Source organism: Phaseolus vulgaris, chromosome 11 (genome assembly GCF_051622355.1).
Source record: "Phaseolus vulgaris cultivar YP4 chromosome 11, ASM5162235v1, whole genome shotgun sequence".
Taxonomy (NCBI): Eukaryota; Viridiplantae; Streptophyta; class Magnoliopsida; order Fabales; family Fabaceae; genus Phaseolus; species Phaseolus vulgaris.
In genome coordinates this window covers 2,340,462-2,357,069 of record NC_143508.1, presented here as the reverse complement: position 1 = coordinate 2,357,069, position 16,608 = coordinate 2,340,462, and the positions used below count along the sequence as shown (strand labels likewise).

Sequence of the window (16,608 nt, the reverse complement as noted above, 5' to 3'; positions counted from 1 at the left end):
TGATGAATTTGAATAATAATTATATGATGGAGTTGATTTGTGGGATGATGATGATATTGAGAAGTCATTATCCATGTTCTTCATGTTTTTCATCTTCATTAACGTGCCTTCTTCTAACAGAGGTTGTGGGACGTAGACGATTACCTTGTGAACCTCCTATCCCTAGTCTTCAACATTACTGTTCAATTACACCACTCAAGTTAAACCAAATTACAAACTAATGAATAAGATGTTGAACCAATACAAACAAAAAACAACAAATATAAAATTCTATTGAAACCAAAAGAGAGGAAAAAAGCATTGTATCATTTCTACTAAAAAAAACATACTCTATAGACAAAAAAAAAATATTAAAAGAAGAAAAAAAGAAGCTCATTGCAAATCATATTTGAAGATAGAAATTTTTTTTGGATGAAGTTTTATATGTTCAAGAAAGGATGACCATAAAAACACAAATCCGGATCCACAAATTCGGAAGCTTCCCGGATCCACAAATTCAGAATCTTCTCGAATCCACAAATTTGAAATCTTCCTGGAACACAAATCTGAGATTTTACTGGAAGCAAAATTCGAGATTTTACAGTATTTTATTATTCGAAATTCTATCGGATTCTATAATCTGGAATGGAAGAAAACACTTACAGAAACAAAAATTCATAAAAAAAACGGATGTGCAGATCCGAAAGCAAAGAAATTTACTTACCTTTGTCAAGAGGATTCTAAATGACCAACAAAAAACTGTAAGATTGAAGGAGAAGGATTTGGAGGTGTTGCACTTCTGCTAGAACATGAAAGCGTGCTGCTGCTGGAACATGAAAGATACGGCTGCGCAAAAGAGCATCCTTGCCTGCACCTCTTTAGGGTTTTTTTAGGTTAAGGATATTTCTAGAATTTTAAGAACCAATAAGGATGATTTAGTCTTTTATAAGAGTGTGGGGTGCACGAAGAAAAATGTGGGGGTGCAAGAAGAAACTGCCCTATTTTTATACCATGATACACAAAGGAGATTACTTTTTTTTATCATATGATTGTAAAATATGATAAATAATGAAATTGTAGACTTTTCTTATAAAAAAAATGTAAAAAATTTACTTAGCAATAAGTAATTTTTCATTGTAATAAAAAACTAATTCAAATATTTATTTTATTCAATTTTTTTTATAAATATTACACAATACAATTTTATTTTTGACAATGACATATAATAATAATATAATAATTTTATTTTATTCTTTTGTTAAGATAATGTTTTCAGTATTGTAATAAGGATTTGACTAGTTGAATATTACCTACTATACTGTCAGATATTAATTATTTTTAAGCATTTAAAAGCATTTAATTATCAGGTATATATTAAAGTAGACATATTCCCTCTTAACTAATTTTATTGTGAATATTTTAATTACATTCCATTTCAAATATGTAATCATTGTATTTATTAAAATAATAATAATAATTATTAATATAATAGTAATAATAAAAATTATTATTATTATAATAGTAATAATAATAATAGTTTCTACTCTAATTGGGAAAAATTGTTAAGCTTAAAAAAAGCAATAAATAATGTTTTCTCTACAAAAAAAAACCAAATATTATTAACTGGAAAGAAAAAAAATTACCTAACTTTATGCTTCACTACTTTGTAACGCAGAAAAGAAAAATGACCTAATTTTATACCATTTAACAATTGACAGACATGTTTTTATCATATTTTCGAAACTAAAAAAAAAATATTACACACAATCTATCCTACTAAAATATCTTCATAAAAGACCTAAGAGTAATTAATTATCCCAAACTTAGTATGTGATTTGTGGTTGTATTCTTTTAGGTGAGTGTTGTTTTATTGTTAACATAGAACAATTTTACCTAACACTGAAGAATGCAGCGATGGCATGTGTATGTTCTTGTCTAACAAGTTCTAAGGATATTTTTAATTTTTTTTGCCAGCATCAACAACACTTTTTAGTTTAAGTATTATTAAGTGTGTTTCCTTATCAAAGACTGTCACATATCAAAAACCTTATAAACACTATCTTCCTCCAATCTAAACCACAACACTATTATTAGTCTTCTGCTTTATACGTTTCTATATTGTGCCTGTATCAATGTCTTCTGTTGAATTATGGTGGACTGTGAAAATGAAAATAGGTTGCATTTGCATTCTCATTCCGAGCTCAATTCGTTGTCTGCATATCAATATCTCTTTGTTATACCACTTTAGTTACACTAGGGATCTAATAGTTAACCATTCGTCTACTCTTTGTTATATCAATTTTCGGTTTTCTTCTTCCCACTTCACTTCACTTTGTGCCTTCACATTTACAGTATCAAATCATGTCACTTTGGTCCAACGTGTTCTTTGGGCCCCCAACATAACAGAATATATCAAAATAGCCTGCACTGCTACATTTTTCTTCCTGCACCCCCATAATTTCGGGATCTGGGAGTGTGTTACGGATTCATCAATCCAGAAGTGAATCATGTTGCATTCTGAATGAGGGGATGTTCCGGAAACAAAGTTTGCATATGATTTCCAGATTGTAGAATTCGGAAGTCTAATTTCTATAACGGATTGGTGGATCCGGAATGATTTTTTTCAATTATGGATTTCTGAATCCGGAATGCATAATCTGAATTACGAATTGGCGGATCCGGAATGGTTTTTTCAATTATGGATGTTTTGCATTTTCTTATTTTAGATTAACACTATCATTCATGTACTACCGGAAACATCAATCCGGGAGATTACCAAATGCGCCAATTCGAAAATTTACCAGAAGCGTCAATCGAAAATTTACCAGATTTCATAATCCAGAATAAAAAAAAATGTACAGGTTATATAGGGACAGTTTTGTCTTTGCACAACCTTATGGGGGTGCAGGAAGAAAAATGTATGGGTGCAGGAAGATAGAGCCCAGAGAATACTACCTGCACTCACCTGATTTCTAACTACACCTCACACTTTCAAAATTATCAAATTTATTCATTCTGAAATTTATAATATTTCTAATTTAAATTTTTTTTATTTTATTTTATCATATCTATCAAATCATCCACTCGACTAAAATTCATTTATTTTGCTTAGATACTTTTCATTAAATTTCATTCATTTTTCTTAGGATACTTTCCACTGAAATTCATTCATCTTTATTCATTTATTTTTTTAGGATGTATTTGTTTCCGCCGATAAATTTGCAGACAAATAGAAACAAAGAAAAGCAGTGCAAGCACAAAAGTTAAATAATAAAAATTAATTAATAACAGAAAACGAGGCAAATGTTTTTTTCTTGATATAATTGCACACATTTCTAAAAAGAAAACACTAATAGATTAATTAATCAAAACGTATAATCAATTATATACATAAATATAATAAAATAATTATTATATAATGGATTATTTATTTAAATAATAGATAAACACATAGCAGATTATAGAATCAATAATTTATTATATTTACAGGTATAATCACTACACTAATTATATATTATATATATTATATAATTAATTTTTATTATTAACTATTAATATTTATATTTACATTGTAATAGAATAAATATAATTAATTATATAATATAACATCATAAATGTAATTTTTTTCAATTCTAATTATTCTGAAAACATATTTTGCTATTATAATTATTACGTTTTGAAAAAAAAAATACAATATCAAATCCAACAAAATTATATATAACTTGTTAAGCACCAATCAGCTTAATTCAGAACAAGAGTTTCTACCTAAAACATCTTACCTAGTATGTTTTTTTTTTCAGTGGTAATTTGATTTTACATATTTCTTTAACAATTTTAACTTTCGTAAATAACCAACTTTTTTATTTTTATAATCCATATTAAACTATTAACTATAAACAGTAATGAAAAATTGAATAGTATTTTTATTATATAATTATAACAGTTAATAAAGAAATAAATTATTTTCATAACTATTATTTATATATTTGATTATACTTTTTAGATTTAGGTAATTATTTTTCACTACAATAATCATTATACCAATTTTTTAAATTATACTCAGTTTTTTATTGTCATAAAAAATAGGACATTCAGCACTATTTCTCATTGATATAATTATTATAATAATTCATTAATAATAATTTTTTAATTAAATTAACCTCTTTTTTATCTTCATAAGGAATTTTTACACTATCTTATATGTTTTACTGGTCTATATAACTAAAATCTGATGTCTTGTCTATTTGTGTATCTCACGTTTTCCGTTTCCTCATAACTATTTATTTTATTTAAACTTAGACGTCCATTTGTGTATCTCACGTTTTCCGTTTCCTATTTTATAATTTTTGCAAATTAAATAATTAAAAAACATATCAGTGTTAGCTGTATTTTGTATTTGCAAATTAAATAATTAAAAAAAGCTAGGGTTAACCTAAACCCTAAACAAATAATACACACAATTGGCATGTTTTATCATAGCCATCTATGAAAACTATGAAAAAAATCTTAACACACAATATATCCTACTAAAATATCTTGATTTGCTACTAGTGAACTTTCCATACAAGACCTAAGAGAAGTAATTACCCCTCAAGCTTAAAGATGAGAAATTTGCTCACTTAGAATGCTATGAAAATCCCAAATACTATGATTTCCAACAAATTTAAATTCTTTATATGGTCACTTAATCTATTTCTTTATATTCTTTATTTATCATTTCAAGCTTCAATTAATTTACAATCCTTCACTTGAAGAACTTCATTTAACAATTAGATTTAAAAACACATTTCATTAATTTAATCTTTGAACTTTTTGTAAGGAGACAGTGTTAATAACTCAACCCAACACAGAAAGTAATCTATCTCCTGAATTGAAATTTATAACCTTGCTTTTAATGCTTTAATTTAAATTTCTTGAAACCACAGCACAGTCATAACTACTGATTTGATAGCAGGCACAACATTGGATGTGTCCAACATTTCGTTCATTTGCCAGACTTCTGGTACTTCATCTTCTACAAAGTTGCATTCAAATCTCTCCTATAAATCGGCAAAGAAGTTGTTCGAACCAGCTTGCTCATTATTTGCATTCTTTCTCTTGTTCCCTGTAACAAAGTTTCCTACACAAATTGAAGCATAACATACACATAGCCTTCTAAAAATAAAATCGTAACATGACTTTACTCTTTAGTGGATGGACATCTATAACATTCACATTCATCGTAAATCATCTCTTACCTTTACTCAACTTTGAAGAATCCTTATCTAGTTCCATTTCATCACCATCACTATCACTATCAACAACTCCAGTTTCATTTGTTTGTGTGTTTACGGTATCTTGTAGTATACTATCCAAATCCCATAGCTGCACAAAAGGACAATCGAGGATGTTCAGACAACAATTTCTATAAGCGATAAAATTATAGTAAAATACAGACACACATACAATCAATTGTTTACATTTTTTATAATTACCCACCTTCTATCATTATTAACAGAGATGACTCAGTTTGGGAGACCATATTTTAAGCCAAATCGTTGCAAACTCATCCAACAAGTATGTTAAAATACATATATGTTCTTTATTCTTTTTAATGCTCTGCCGACCATCTGATGAATTAACTGATTTAACTTATATATTTAAATGTCATAAACTATATTGCACACAATCCCAATTAATCCAGACTGCTAGAGATACTGCTAAAATCTACCATTCAAAAAAGCAATCCAACGAACTGATTTTACTCAAAAATCCTAAACACCTGAGATACCCCTTTATATTTGAGGCAACATTTCTTCATACAAATGTTAGGAAGTCTGAGTAAAATCAGAAAGGACAGGTTTATGTCAATCATGATAATGACTGCCTAGTATAAATGTGAAGAGGAAAATTTTCATTAGATCTTAAGGAATTATAACAGAGAAGTGCGTACCTTTAACATTTGATCATGTGCGATGCTTCCGAGGAACTTCCTATCATGAGAGAATGCTACAAGACCAAAGAAATTATAAGTGAAGCTTATAAGAAGCCAAGAATAAGAAAAGGATATCAAAACATACAAAAAAAAATTCAAGCTAATTAATGCTCAAGCGTGTAATAATGAGAACTACCAAATCCACTGAAATCATGGATGAAGTCTCAAAATCACCTTGCAATGAAAAACTACCAAATCCATGCTAAGGACAGAAAAACTTATGAAAAAATTGAGGCTTAAAACAATAGTTTTCACATGCAAGCTGAACCAGTCATATTAAATGCTAAGAGTTGAAGAGACAATATGTTACCAAGACACTCAATAGGACAATCTGAGTGTTCAGCTATTGGCTGGATGACTCTGTTGGGTAATATCCCGACCAAGCTGAAAAAAATAACACCAATATAATTGAAACCGAGAACACAAGAAATAAAAGATTAAAGTACAATTCATAAAAGAGATAAAATGCTCTCCAATAGCAAAAGACTCACTTGATCATTCCATTCTCTGATCCAGTAATAATTCTATCTTCATCAACCTAAGAATAACATCAAAGAAAGTTTATTACAACATCTAAGAATGATAAGAATAATAAAAAAATCTACTAAGGCTGAAATATCTGTGTTATGTTGTTGATTCACCTTCAACATTGCATCAATAGAGTTGGAAGAGAGATCAATAAATCGATCACTGGAATTGAAACCAACTAGTTAGAACATCAGTACAACAACAAATACAAGCTAAGGAAAACATCCAATTAAGGCCTCTCAGCCTCTCCTCCAGAAACAACATTTTGATCATTTAATTCAGACACATTCCACGTCATATACCTACAATCCTTGAAGCATCCCCATGAATACAACAGAATGATTCCAGTTTGTGAGCCGCACACAACTTTCCTACCATTCTGGTCACCCCAGCCAAAAAATGTAAACATCAGTCATGTGATCATTTAAGAGGTTAGTGTCAAACACAGTACACCTTTCAGTACAAAGAAAGACAAAAATATTTAAAAAAATTCGTATAAAAGCATAAGAATTCACTGCAAATTCATGGGCCATGACTTTGATACCTTCATTAAAACAACAGACAGCAACTCATCTTCAGAGAATTCAGATCGAGTTTGCACCTTTCAAAACAAATCATGAAAGGGTGGTTAAAATTCATGAAATAAATAAAGAGAATGTATGCTTTTAAAGGAAGCAGAAAACACGTATTCAACTTACTGTATTTCTTCGAAGATTGCAAACAGAAAGAGTCCCGTCTCCACTAACAAAAAGGAAATTTATGGAAAATAAGCATTAAGTTAAGACTATATCCATTGATATTTTGGGGCAGGTGAACTACATGAATTTGCTACCTTGTTGTCAAAAGTTTCCTAGCATCAGATGCAAAAGTCATGTCCGAAATGTAATCTTCATGGGCATTAAAAGAGTTGCAACAAGAGCGTTCTCTGGTATCCCAAACCTACAACAAGGAAGGGGTAAATGAAAGACATTGAGAAAATACTAACAATCTGACCTTCCCAATACTCTAAAAGATCAATATTGCAACTATCTTCAGAAAAGTAGTGCTTTAAGCAGAATAGCACTAAAAATAACATAAAGTTAAAAATGTACATGTATAAAATAAAAGAATCAATGATACAATATTCAAATAAGGTATGATGTGGTGTGGGGTGCTGCAGAAAGAAAGGGATTGTGGTCAAATGGATATGACAGGATTGATAATTGACCTGGTATTTGCTACATTCGTAGGCTTTCAAATTAGTTGAGCAATACTAAGTAAGGTTTATCAATTTAAGAGCTGGGCAAAGATTGTTAAATTTTAAAACAAGTGTTCAATATATTGCTACCATGCACTATCATAGAAATGATTGGATATCTATGTAAAATAATCTGAAATTCAAATAAAATACAAATTCTGAGAAATTGAAATAAAAGCAAACATATACCTTTATACAACCCTCATCATCTCCAGAGGCAACAGTTGACTCGGTCAAGTTTATCAATCTATTTACTGCAGCCCTATATCACAACAAAAAGCAAATACAAATTCTAAGGCAATGAGGATACTAGTGATTCTCCATAACCCAAATCACAACAAATGTGTAATTGCAGTAAATCTACTCACTCATGAGCATTATCAATACGGGTAATTGTAGATCCAGTCTCCACATCCGTAGCCAGTATAGAGCAATCTGGAGAACCCGTTAATAGCACTAAAAGACAAACATAACCATAAACATTTTAAACTCAAACTCACAGAAATCATACACAACCACGAAAATAAACAGCATTACCACGTCCACCATTGATGAATCGAACAGCCCTGCAAGACTCGGTGTGTGCATGAACTTCCAATTGCCTGAAAGAATAAATAACGAAATAATATTAATAATTGCAACAGAGGATTACATATTAGCAGCATCTATCAGGTAACAACAACCACACTCAGCAAACAAATAAAGTCAACATGTATGTGAGTTCACAAGTATCAAACAGAGTATCAAACATATACAAAAACAAGGTTCAGACTTTATACCTCACAGGGACACTGTCAGGGCTGTAACGATATCTGCAGCACACATAATCAATAATTATCATCAATGCAAAAAAAAAAAACATTATAAATAATAAATTATGTGTTAACTATGAAAGCTGCAACTCTAATAGCAACATACAAGTGGACGTCACCGTCAATTAGACCCGTGGCCACAAGATTATCTGACGGATGAAAATCAATATCAAATGCAAGTTTTCCCAAATTTATCTCCATCCTTCACCTGTTTAGCAATGCAGTAGTACATTAGGAAAAAGATTAACCAGGTGGGAAGATAGGATCTCGGAAACTTGAGATTGTCTAAAGAAAAAAAAACAACAACACAAAAACGAGGTGAAGTGGCAAAGAAAAGAACCCAAATTTTGAAGTTTTAAGACGTCAAGAAGACCTTGCTGAAGGAAAATTAGGGTTTGGAGTAGAAGAATGGTTTAAGTATTATGTCCCTCATACATAAAGAAAATAGTGACTTTTAAGAATAATTTTTAAAAATAACACCACAATAAATATTTAAATTAGATTTATGAGATATGGTTTTGTTTTAAATTAAATAAAAATATTGTTAGTTGACTTTATATCAAAGTAAAATGTGGATTAGATATTAAGAGAATATAATTTTTTTTCTTTTTTCTTTCTTACTAAATGAATATTTTATATATATATATATATATATATATATATATATATATATGTTTTTATTGTTATATACTGATAAAAATGTTGATGGAAACTATTATAAAAACAGAAGTTGTGGTGGTAATATATATACTATAAAAATATCACTATTTATTTTAAAAATAACATGTATGTATTGTATTAATGTGCTAATAACTGTATCTAGATTAAGAATAAAACTTATTGTTTTGGATTAATATGAAAAAGGTGGCATTTTGATTCATTAATAAGAAAATATAACTAGACTGGTCAAAGGAATTGTATTTCTCTACTTGTTTTGTTGTTTCATAATAATTTATAAAAATAGAATGTTACGAACATATCGGGGCAACAAATAGCAAACTCTTGCCCAGCTGAAAAGACCCACGTTTTCTAAAAAAGGTTGTGGGGCGATCTCTTTAGGCAAAAACGAGCTGGATCGGAGGTGGGATCGGAGTCTCACCGGATCGGAGCGATCCGGCGATCGAAGGGCTGGATCGGACGATCCATGGGCCTCCGCAATCCATGACGCGGCCCAAAAACAAAAAAAAGCCCTAAATCCAATAAAATCCTAATTTGAAACCCAGAAACCCTAACCTGTGCCTCTGTCGCGCCGTTTTTCCGCCGCTGCCCGCGCTTTGTATCGCCTCCGCTAGCGCTGCGTTTCGCCGCCGTCGCTTGCGTAATTCGCTGCCTCCGCCACTGCGCTCCACCGCACACGCTGCTCGCGCTGCCTCCGTCTTCGCGCTACCTCTGCCACTGCACACGGCTGCGGAAAATGAAGAAGAGACGGCGCATGAAAAATATGAAGACCTAATTTTGAAAAAACCTAATAAGTTTGAGCCTTGACCTGACCTTGACACAGGCGCCGATGTCAACACTCACTGAGCCTAGTGTTCTGGTTCAATACAAAATATAATTTGTTATTAGCACCACTTACAATTTTTTTTTTTTAATTTTAGTCAAATAAGATAATCACATTGAATTTTTTTATGTTATTAATTTTTAACATTGTTTATTTGGTTATTTGTAATTGAATATAATTTATTAATATAATTTAAATAAATATTCAATTAATTTAAGTAATTCAATATATTAATTTTAAATAGTCAAAATAAAAATAAATAAATTACTTTATGGAAGTGAAGGTGGGCTGAGTGGAGATCTGAACTCAAGTGGCTCAGGTTCAAATTCAATCTATTCTTAATTTTTTATTGTTTTTTTTTTCAATTATTTTGTTTTCTAATTTTAATCAAATAACATAAATCACATTTAATTTTTTATGTTATTTATTTTTAAAATTCTTTATCTGATTATTTTTATTAAATATAATTTATTATTATAATTTAAAAAAATATTTAATTACTTTAAGTAATTAATTAATTAACTTGTAAATAATCAAAATAAAATATAAAATTAAATGAATTTATATCTAACACACGTTAAGATCGCTTGTATTTTTATTTCTATTTTTAATATTTTTTATTTTTTATTGCTTCTTCTTTTTCAATTTTATTATTTTTTAATTTTAGTAAAATAACATAAAATACGTTAGCTCCTTATTTTTATTTTTTTAATTAATTAAATTTGTAATAGTTTACATACGAATAACGGATTAAATTCGTATGTAAGAATTTTTATTTTCAATTAAATTTTATATAATGTACATCCGTATGTAATCTATTCTAAAATAAAACTTACATACGAATTAAATCCATATTTAATTTTTTTTTAAAAATTAAAAATTAAAAATTAAAAAATCATTAGATACAAATATATCCATATGAATTACATACGGATTATACGAATTATATCCATATGTAATAATTTTTTAATTTTTCATTACATACGGATTATTATCCGTATGTAAGAATTCGTATGTAATACTTACGTTACATACGGATCAGAATTCGTATGTAATGTTGGAATTACATACAGATTAGAATCTGTATGTAATATTGGAGTTACATGCGGATCAGAATCCATATGTAATGTCCATTTTACATACGGATCCAGATCCCTATGTAAAAAATTATATGTAACTAGCGATTTTTTTTTGTAGTGTTTTAACAATTCCGATAAGATATATATATTTAGTAGTTTAATATGAAATAATTGTTTATTTTAATTATATAATAAATATTATTAAGTAGATAAAGACATTATATATAGATAATCTCTAAATTTAATGCCGATGATAAAGTTTGTCTTTATTTGAGTACAAGTAAAAGGATAAGAATTTAGACATAGATAAAATAAGATATTTGAAATTACTTACCAAAATAACTATTTTTTCTTAATAAAAACTAATACCATGTTCTTTGTTAATTAACTCATATTTAAACAACAATATAGTCAATCATATTTAACTTAAAAGAATTATTTCATGAAAATCATTAAATCAAAATTAAACTTAAAGATAACAAATAATTAGCCACTATATTAACTAAATTAAATATTAATTTATAGATTAAAAAATTATTTATTTCTAAAATTATTTTTATTATTTATAAAAAATTATAAAATGATTTATAAATTGATATTTAAAATAGCTAAGTTTTAGCTACTAATATTTTAGATTTTAAATTAGTCTCTAAAAAACTAATATAAACTAATTTATAATATAAAGTAGTAAATAGCTAAAATCTTGGTAGCTAATAGTTAGATACCAATTTATAAATTAATTTATAAATTTTTATTAATAATAGAAACTAGTTTAGATACCAATGATTTTTTTAGTTTGTAAAATAGTATTTAATTTAGTTAAATAATAGATTATTATTTTACTCTCTGAAATTAATATTTATTTAATAATTTTTGTATTTAAGTTTTTGAAAAAGTTTTACATAATCATTATATTGTAAGATGTTAAAATATTTTTTAGACAAAATAATCAATTATAACTTCACATAAGTTTAGAACTTGAAAAAACATATTTTGAGCCATATAATTTATTATCTCTTGATATAACTGATTATTTGTTAGTTCAATAAAAAAGTAATAATTGATTATTTGTAAGTCTTTAAAATCATATGTTCTAATGCTGACTTCCGAGTTTATATTACCTAAAACTAAAGAATGTGATGGAACTCAAAGGGAAATTTGTTGTAATGAAAAAAATACTTTAATAACTATACCAGTTAATTATTATTGTTTTATAATTATTATATTTATTAGTAGATTATTTAATATTAACATAATTAATAATATAAACACTATTACATTATTAATATATTTAATATCATATTCTACTATTATTTAAATTAATAATAATATTATTAGATATTATTAATTTTATAGTTTATACTTACCTATTAGTTCTGATTAATATTTTTACTATTATTATTTATGATATTAGTTATGATTTTATAATTATTTATTTTATAATAATATTTTTAATATTATGTATATAATTAATATGAATAATATTATTAAAAAATTTAAAAATATTAAGATTATTTATATTTTTAATGATATTAATATTGTTAATAAAAATATTTATGTTGATAATAATATTAAATTTATTTTTTAATATAGATTGGTCGGTAAAATTCGTAAATAATGTAAAATTTACATACAATTAGAAATTTGTGAGTAATAATATATAGATAATGCTGAATATACATATTGATTCAGATTTGTAGATAATATTCGTAGGTAATACTAAAATTATTTACGGATGTAGGTAATATTCGTAAGAAATGTTGAATTTACTTATGTTTTTTTTTTAGTAAATATATTGTGAGTATAATGATTGCTATTAGAGATATGGATATGTTGATGGTTAGATTAGGGTTTGTTTTACTATTATGGTTAGGATTTCCTTTAAAGATTGAGATTATCATCATAATTAATTACAATACACAAAAATAAAATTATAACTAAATATAATATATAAAAATAAATTTATAACAAGTTATAATTTCGTATGTTATTGATGTGCAACATCCTATTTTTATAAATTATTATGAAACAACAAAAAAATAAGTAGAGAAATGCAATTTGCTTTGACCAATCTAGGAATATTTTCCTATTAATGAATCAAAATGACACCTTTTTCATTTTAATTCAAAACAATAAATTTTATTCTTAATTTAGATATAATTATTAGGACATTAATACAATATATACATTTTATTTTTAAAATAGAGAGTGATATTTTTTCTACAATCACAACTTTTGTTTTTATAGTAATTTCCATCAACATTTGTTTCAATATATAACAATCCAAAATATATATATATATATATATATATATAATAATAATAATAACTCTGGTTCACCATATTCCTTCTATGTTGATTTTTTTTTAAAGATATTTGTCTAAAAGTTCTCAACTTTTTTCTTTCATAGGATCAATAATGGTAGAAACTGTCACTGCACAATCAATAAAAGTGCAAAGCGATTCCCTACCAGATTGTAATAAATTGAAATGTAGCTTAGGCCCTGAAGTATATGTTGCAGTCTATAAAGATATAAGGATGGTATATGTCTGAAAAAAGGTTATTATTATTTTTGTAAATGTCGAAAATAGAATTATATTGTGTAATATTTATTGCAAAAATTAAAATAAAATAAATATTTGAATGAACTTTTTATTACAATGAAAAATTGTAAGAATTTACTAATATAATTTATATAATTTTGTATGTAGTAAATTATAAAATAATAATATAAATTTAAGTATTAATAGAATAACCACTAAACTATTAAAGAGTATGATGGTATATGATTTCCATAATATAGGCTTCTTCTTCCTGCACTCCTACGTTTTTTCTCCTGCCTCCCACAATTTAAAAAATCCCAAAACTGACCTTGACCATGTATTTGAAAAAAGGCACCCTGTTGAAGTTTGTTTGATACTGTTCATCTTCTTCATTCATATCAGGCAATGGTGGAGAAGTGAGTTACGTTGTCGAAATATTGTTTGGCTTCTAGAGGTAAAAATTAAGGTTTTTTTATGAGCATTAGTGGTTATGTAGTGTTTGGAGTTACTGAAAATTGGGATCCGGTAATGATTTTATATCTGCACTACCATCCCTAAAATGCATGGATTCCTCCGCCTAGCCCAATAGTTACTATTTATTACATTTGATTTTATATCCGTTCTAGCATCCCTAAAAAAAATGGGCTCCTCCGCTTAACAGATTTACTATTCCTCACCCATGTGATACTATCTCCACCACCTATTCTAGAAAATTTGGGTCTTTTCGGCTGGGCAAACGTTTTCTATTTGTAGCCCCGATATGTTCGTAACATTTATATTTATACATTATTATGAATATAACATTTTTTTTCATCAACATTTTTTTCCAATATATAACAATCCAAAACATATATATATATATATATATATATAATTAGGAATATAAAATATTAATTTAATAAGAAAAAAAAGAAAAATTAAAAATATTATATTCTCTTAATATTTAATCCACATTTTACTTTGATATAAAATCAAATAACAATATATTTATTTAATTTAAAATAAAACCATATCTCCTAAATCTAATTTAAATATTTATTGTGGTGTTATTTTTTAAAATTATTCTTAAAAATCACTATTTTCTTTATGTATGGGGGACATAATACTTAATCCATTCTTCTACTCCAAATCCTAATTTTCCTTCTTCTTGACGTCTTAAAACTTCAAAATTTGGGTTCTTTTCTTCGCCACTTCACTTAGTCTTTGCGCAGGTATGTTCTTCACAACTCTAAATGCTCATTTTCACTTGCTTTTCAGTTTTCGTATATAAAGATGAGTTTTTGTGTTGTTTTTTTTTTTCTTTAGACAATCTCAAGTTTTCAAGATTTTATCTTCCCATCTCGTTGATCTTTTTCCTAATGTACTACTGCATTGCTAAACAGGTGAAGGATGGAGATAAATTTGGGGAAACTTGCATTTGATATTGATTTTCATCCGTAAGATAATCTTGTAGCCAAGGGTCTAATTGACGGTGACCTCCACCTGTATGTTGCTATTAGAGTTGCAACTTTCATAGATAACACATTTATTTATTATTTATAAATTTTTTTATTTTTTTGTTTGCATTGATGATATTTATTGATTATGTGTGCTGCAGATATCGTTACAGCCCCCCTGATAGTGTCCCTGTGAGGTATAAAGTCTGAACCTTGTTTTTGTATCTGTTAGATACTCTGTTTGATACTTGTGAACTCACATGCATGTTGACTTTATTTGTTTGCTGAGTGTGGTTGTTGTTCACTCACATGAGGGTTGTACAAAGGTATATTTCTGCTCTTATTTTAATTTCTCAGAATTTGTATTTAATTTGAATTCCAGATTATTTTGTATATGCATTAATAAAATTTTACATACATATCCAATCATTTCTATGATACTGGATGGTAGCAATAGATTGATCACTTGTTTTAAAATATTTAACAATCTTTGCCCAGCCTACGAATGTAGCAAATACCAGGTCAATTATCAATCCTGTCATATCCATTTGACCACAATCCCTTTCTTTCTGCAGCACCTCACACCACATCATATCTTATTTGAATATTGTATCATTGATTCTTTTATTTTATGCATGTATATGTTTAACTTTATGTTATTTTTAGAGCTATTCTGCTTAAAGTCACGACACTACTATTCTGAGATAGTTGCAATATTGATCTTTTAATGGAGGTATCAAAGTCATGGCCATGAATTTACAGTGATTTTTTTATGTTTTTATAGGACTTTTTTAAATATTTCTGGCAGAAGTGTTATTAAAAGAGTATTTTAATGAATACTTTTTATGCTTGTATTCTTCCTCACTAGGAGAATAATTTTTCTTGCTTTTGAAAACATTTTTTTTGTTTCTATCTCACTTTTATAATTTGGCTAAATATATGAAGAAATTGAATTCCTAATTTGAATAAAAATGCATCCATTAATAATTTTACTACAACATACCCAAATGCTCTTATTCAATGTCTTTCTTTGTACCTAAAGGTGTACTGTGTTTTACATTTTTTTAGTGCATTTTGAATGGACCACCTACCATTAAAGTACAGTTTTGGAATATTAGTGTCTTCTCTGAGTCACTGCTGCTCCCACTAAAGAAAAAGCCAAGACGGCCAGTGTCTTCTTGAAGTCACTGCTGCTGCCCACCTACACAATTTTGTCTCAGTTGTTGAATTTGAGTTAATATCTCTCATATGGGGAAGATTCCATAAACAAATGATTCGTTGTAATTGTGAAATACCCAATACTTTTTACATTAAACTATACTTATAATGATTGTACATTATAAAATTATTTACAAAGACATTTAGATATAGATTCCTTTTGTAAGTTACGAATATTTTTTTTTGTCGTTCATAATTTATTTTCTTCTTAATATAAATTCACTGCAGACTTTAAATAAAAGAGGAATACTTAAAAATGAAGTGTTAAATTTTTTTACCTTGAGAATAAATTAATTATTTTA

General features: G+C 27.5%; 1 protein-coding gene across 14 annotated transcripts; it reads right to left on the bottom strand.

Moving 5' to 3' along the window:
- Positions 1–4,748: 4,748 nt before the first annotated feature.
- Positions 4,749–10,116, bottom strand: LOC137838819 (WD repeat-containing protein 55). 14 transcript variants are annotated; one of them, XM_068648198.2, is made up of 17 exons: positions 10,022–10,116; positions 9,764–9,935; positions 8,637–8,738; positions 8,498–8,530; positions 8,256–8,320; positions 8,087–8,174; positions 7,908–7,980; positions 7,314–7,420; positions 7,180–7,222; positions 7,026–7,082; positions 6,784–6,860; positions 6,595–6,643; positions 6,445–6,491; positions 6,264–6,337; positions 5,912–5,967; positions 5,217–5,343; positions 4,749–5,098 (listed from the first exon to the last, which is right to left on the bottom strand). In XM_068648198.2, the coding sequence occupies exons 3-17, from the start codon at positions 8,729–8,731 to the stop codon at positions 5,019–5,021; spliced, it is 1,071 nt and encodes a 356-aa protein (XP_068504299.2). In that variant the 5' UTR covers positions 8,732–8,738; positions 9,764–9,935; positions 10,022–10,116; the 3' UTR covers positions 4,749–5,018. The 14 variants fall into 14 exon arrangements, with proteins under 14 accessions (XP_068504299.2, XP_068464992.2, XP_068462744.2 ...); XM_068608891.2 differs by having other exon boundaries at positions 4,749–5,083; XM_068606643.2 differs by having other exon boundaries at positions 8,259–8,320.
- Positions 10,117–16,608: the final 6,492 nt, after the last annotated feature.

Coding starts and splice junctions, on each gene's coding strand:
- LOC137838819 (XM_068648198.2), bottom strand. CDS start 8,731: ATGGAGATAAATTTGGGAAAACTTGCATTTGATATTGATTTTCATCCG. Junction 7,083..7,179: donor GCAATCTTCGAAGAAATACA/GTAAGTTGAATA, acceptor TTGTTTTGAAAG/GTGCAAACTCGATCTGAATT. Junction 6,644..6,783: donor GGATGCTTCAAGGATTGTAG/GTATATGACGTG, acceptor TTTCAATTCCAG/TGATCGATTTATTGATCTCT.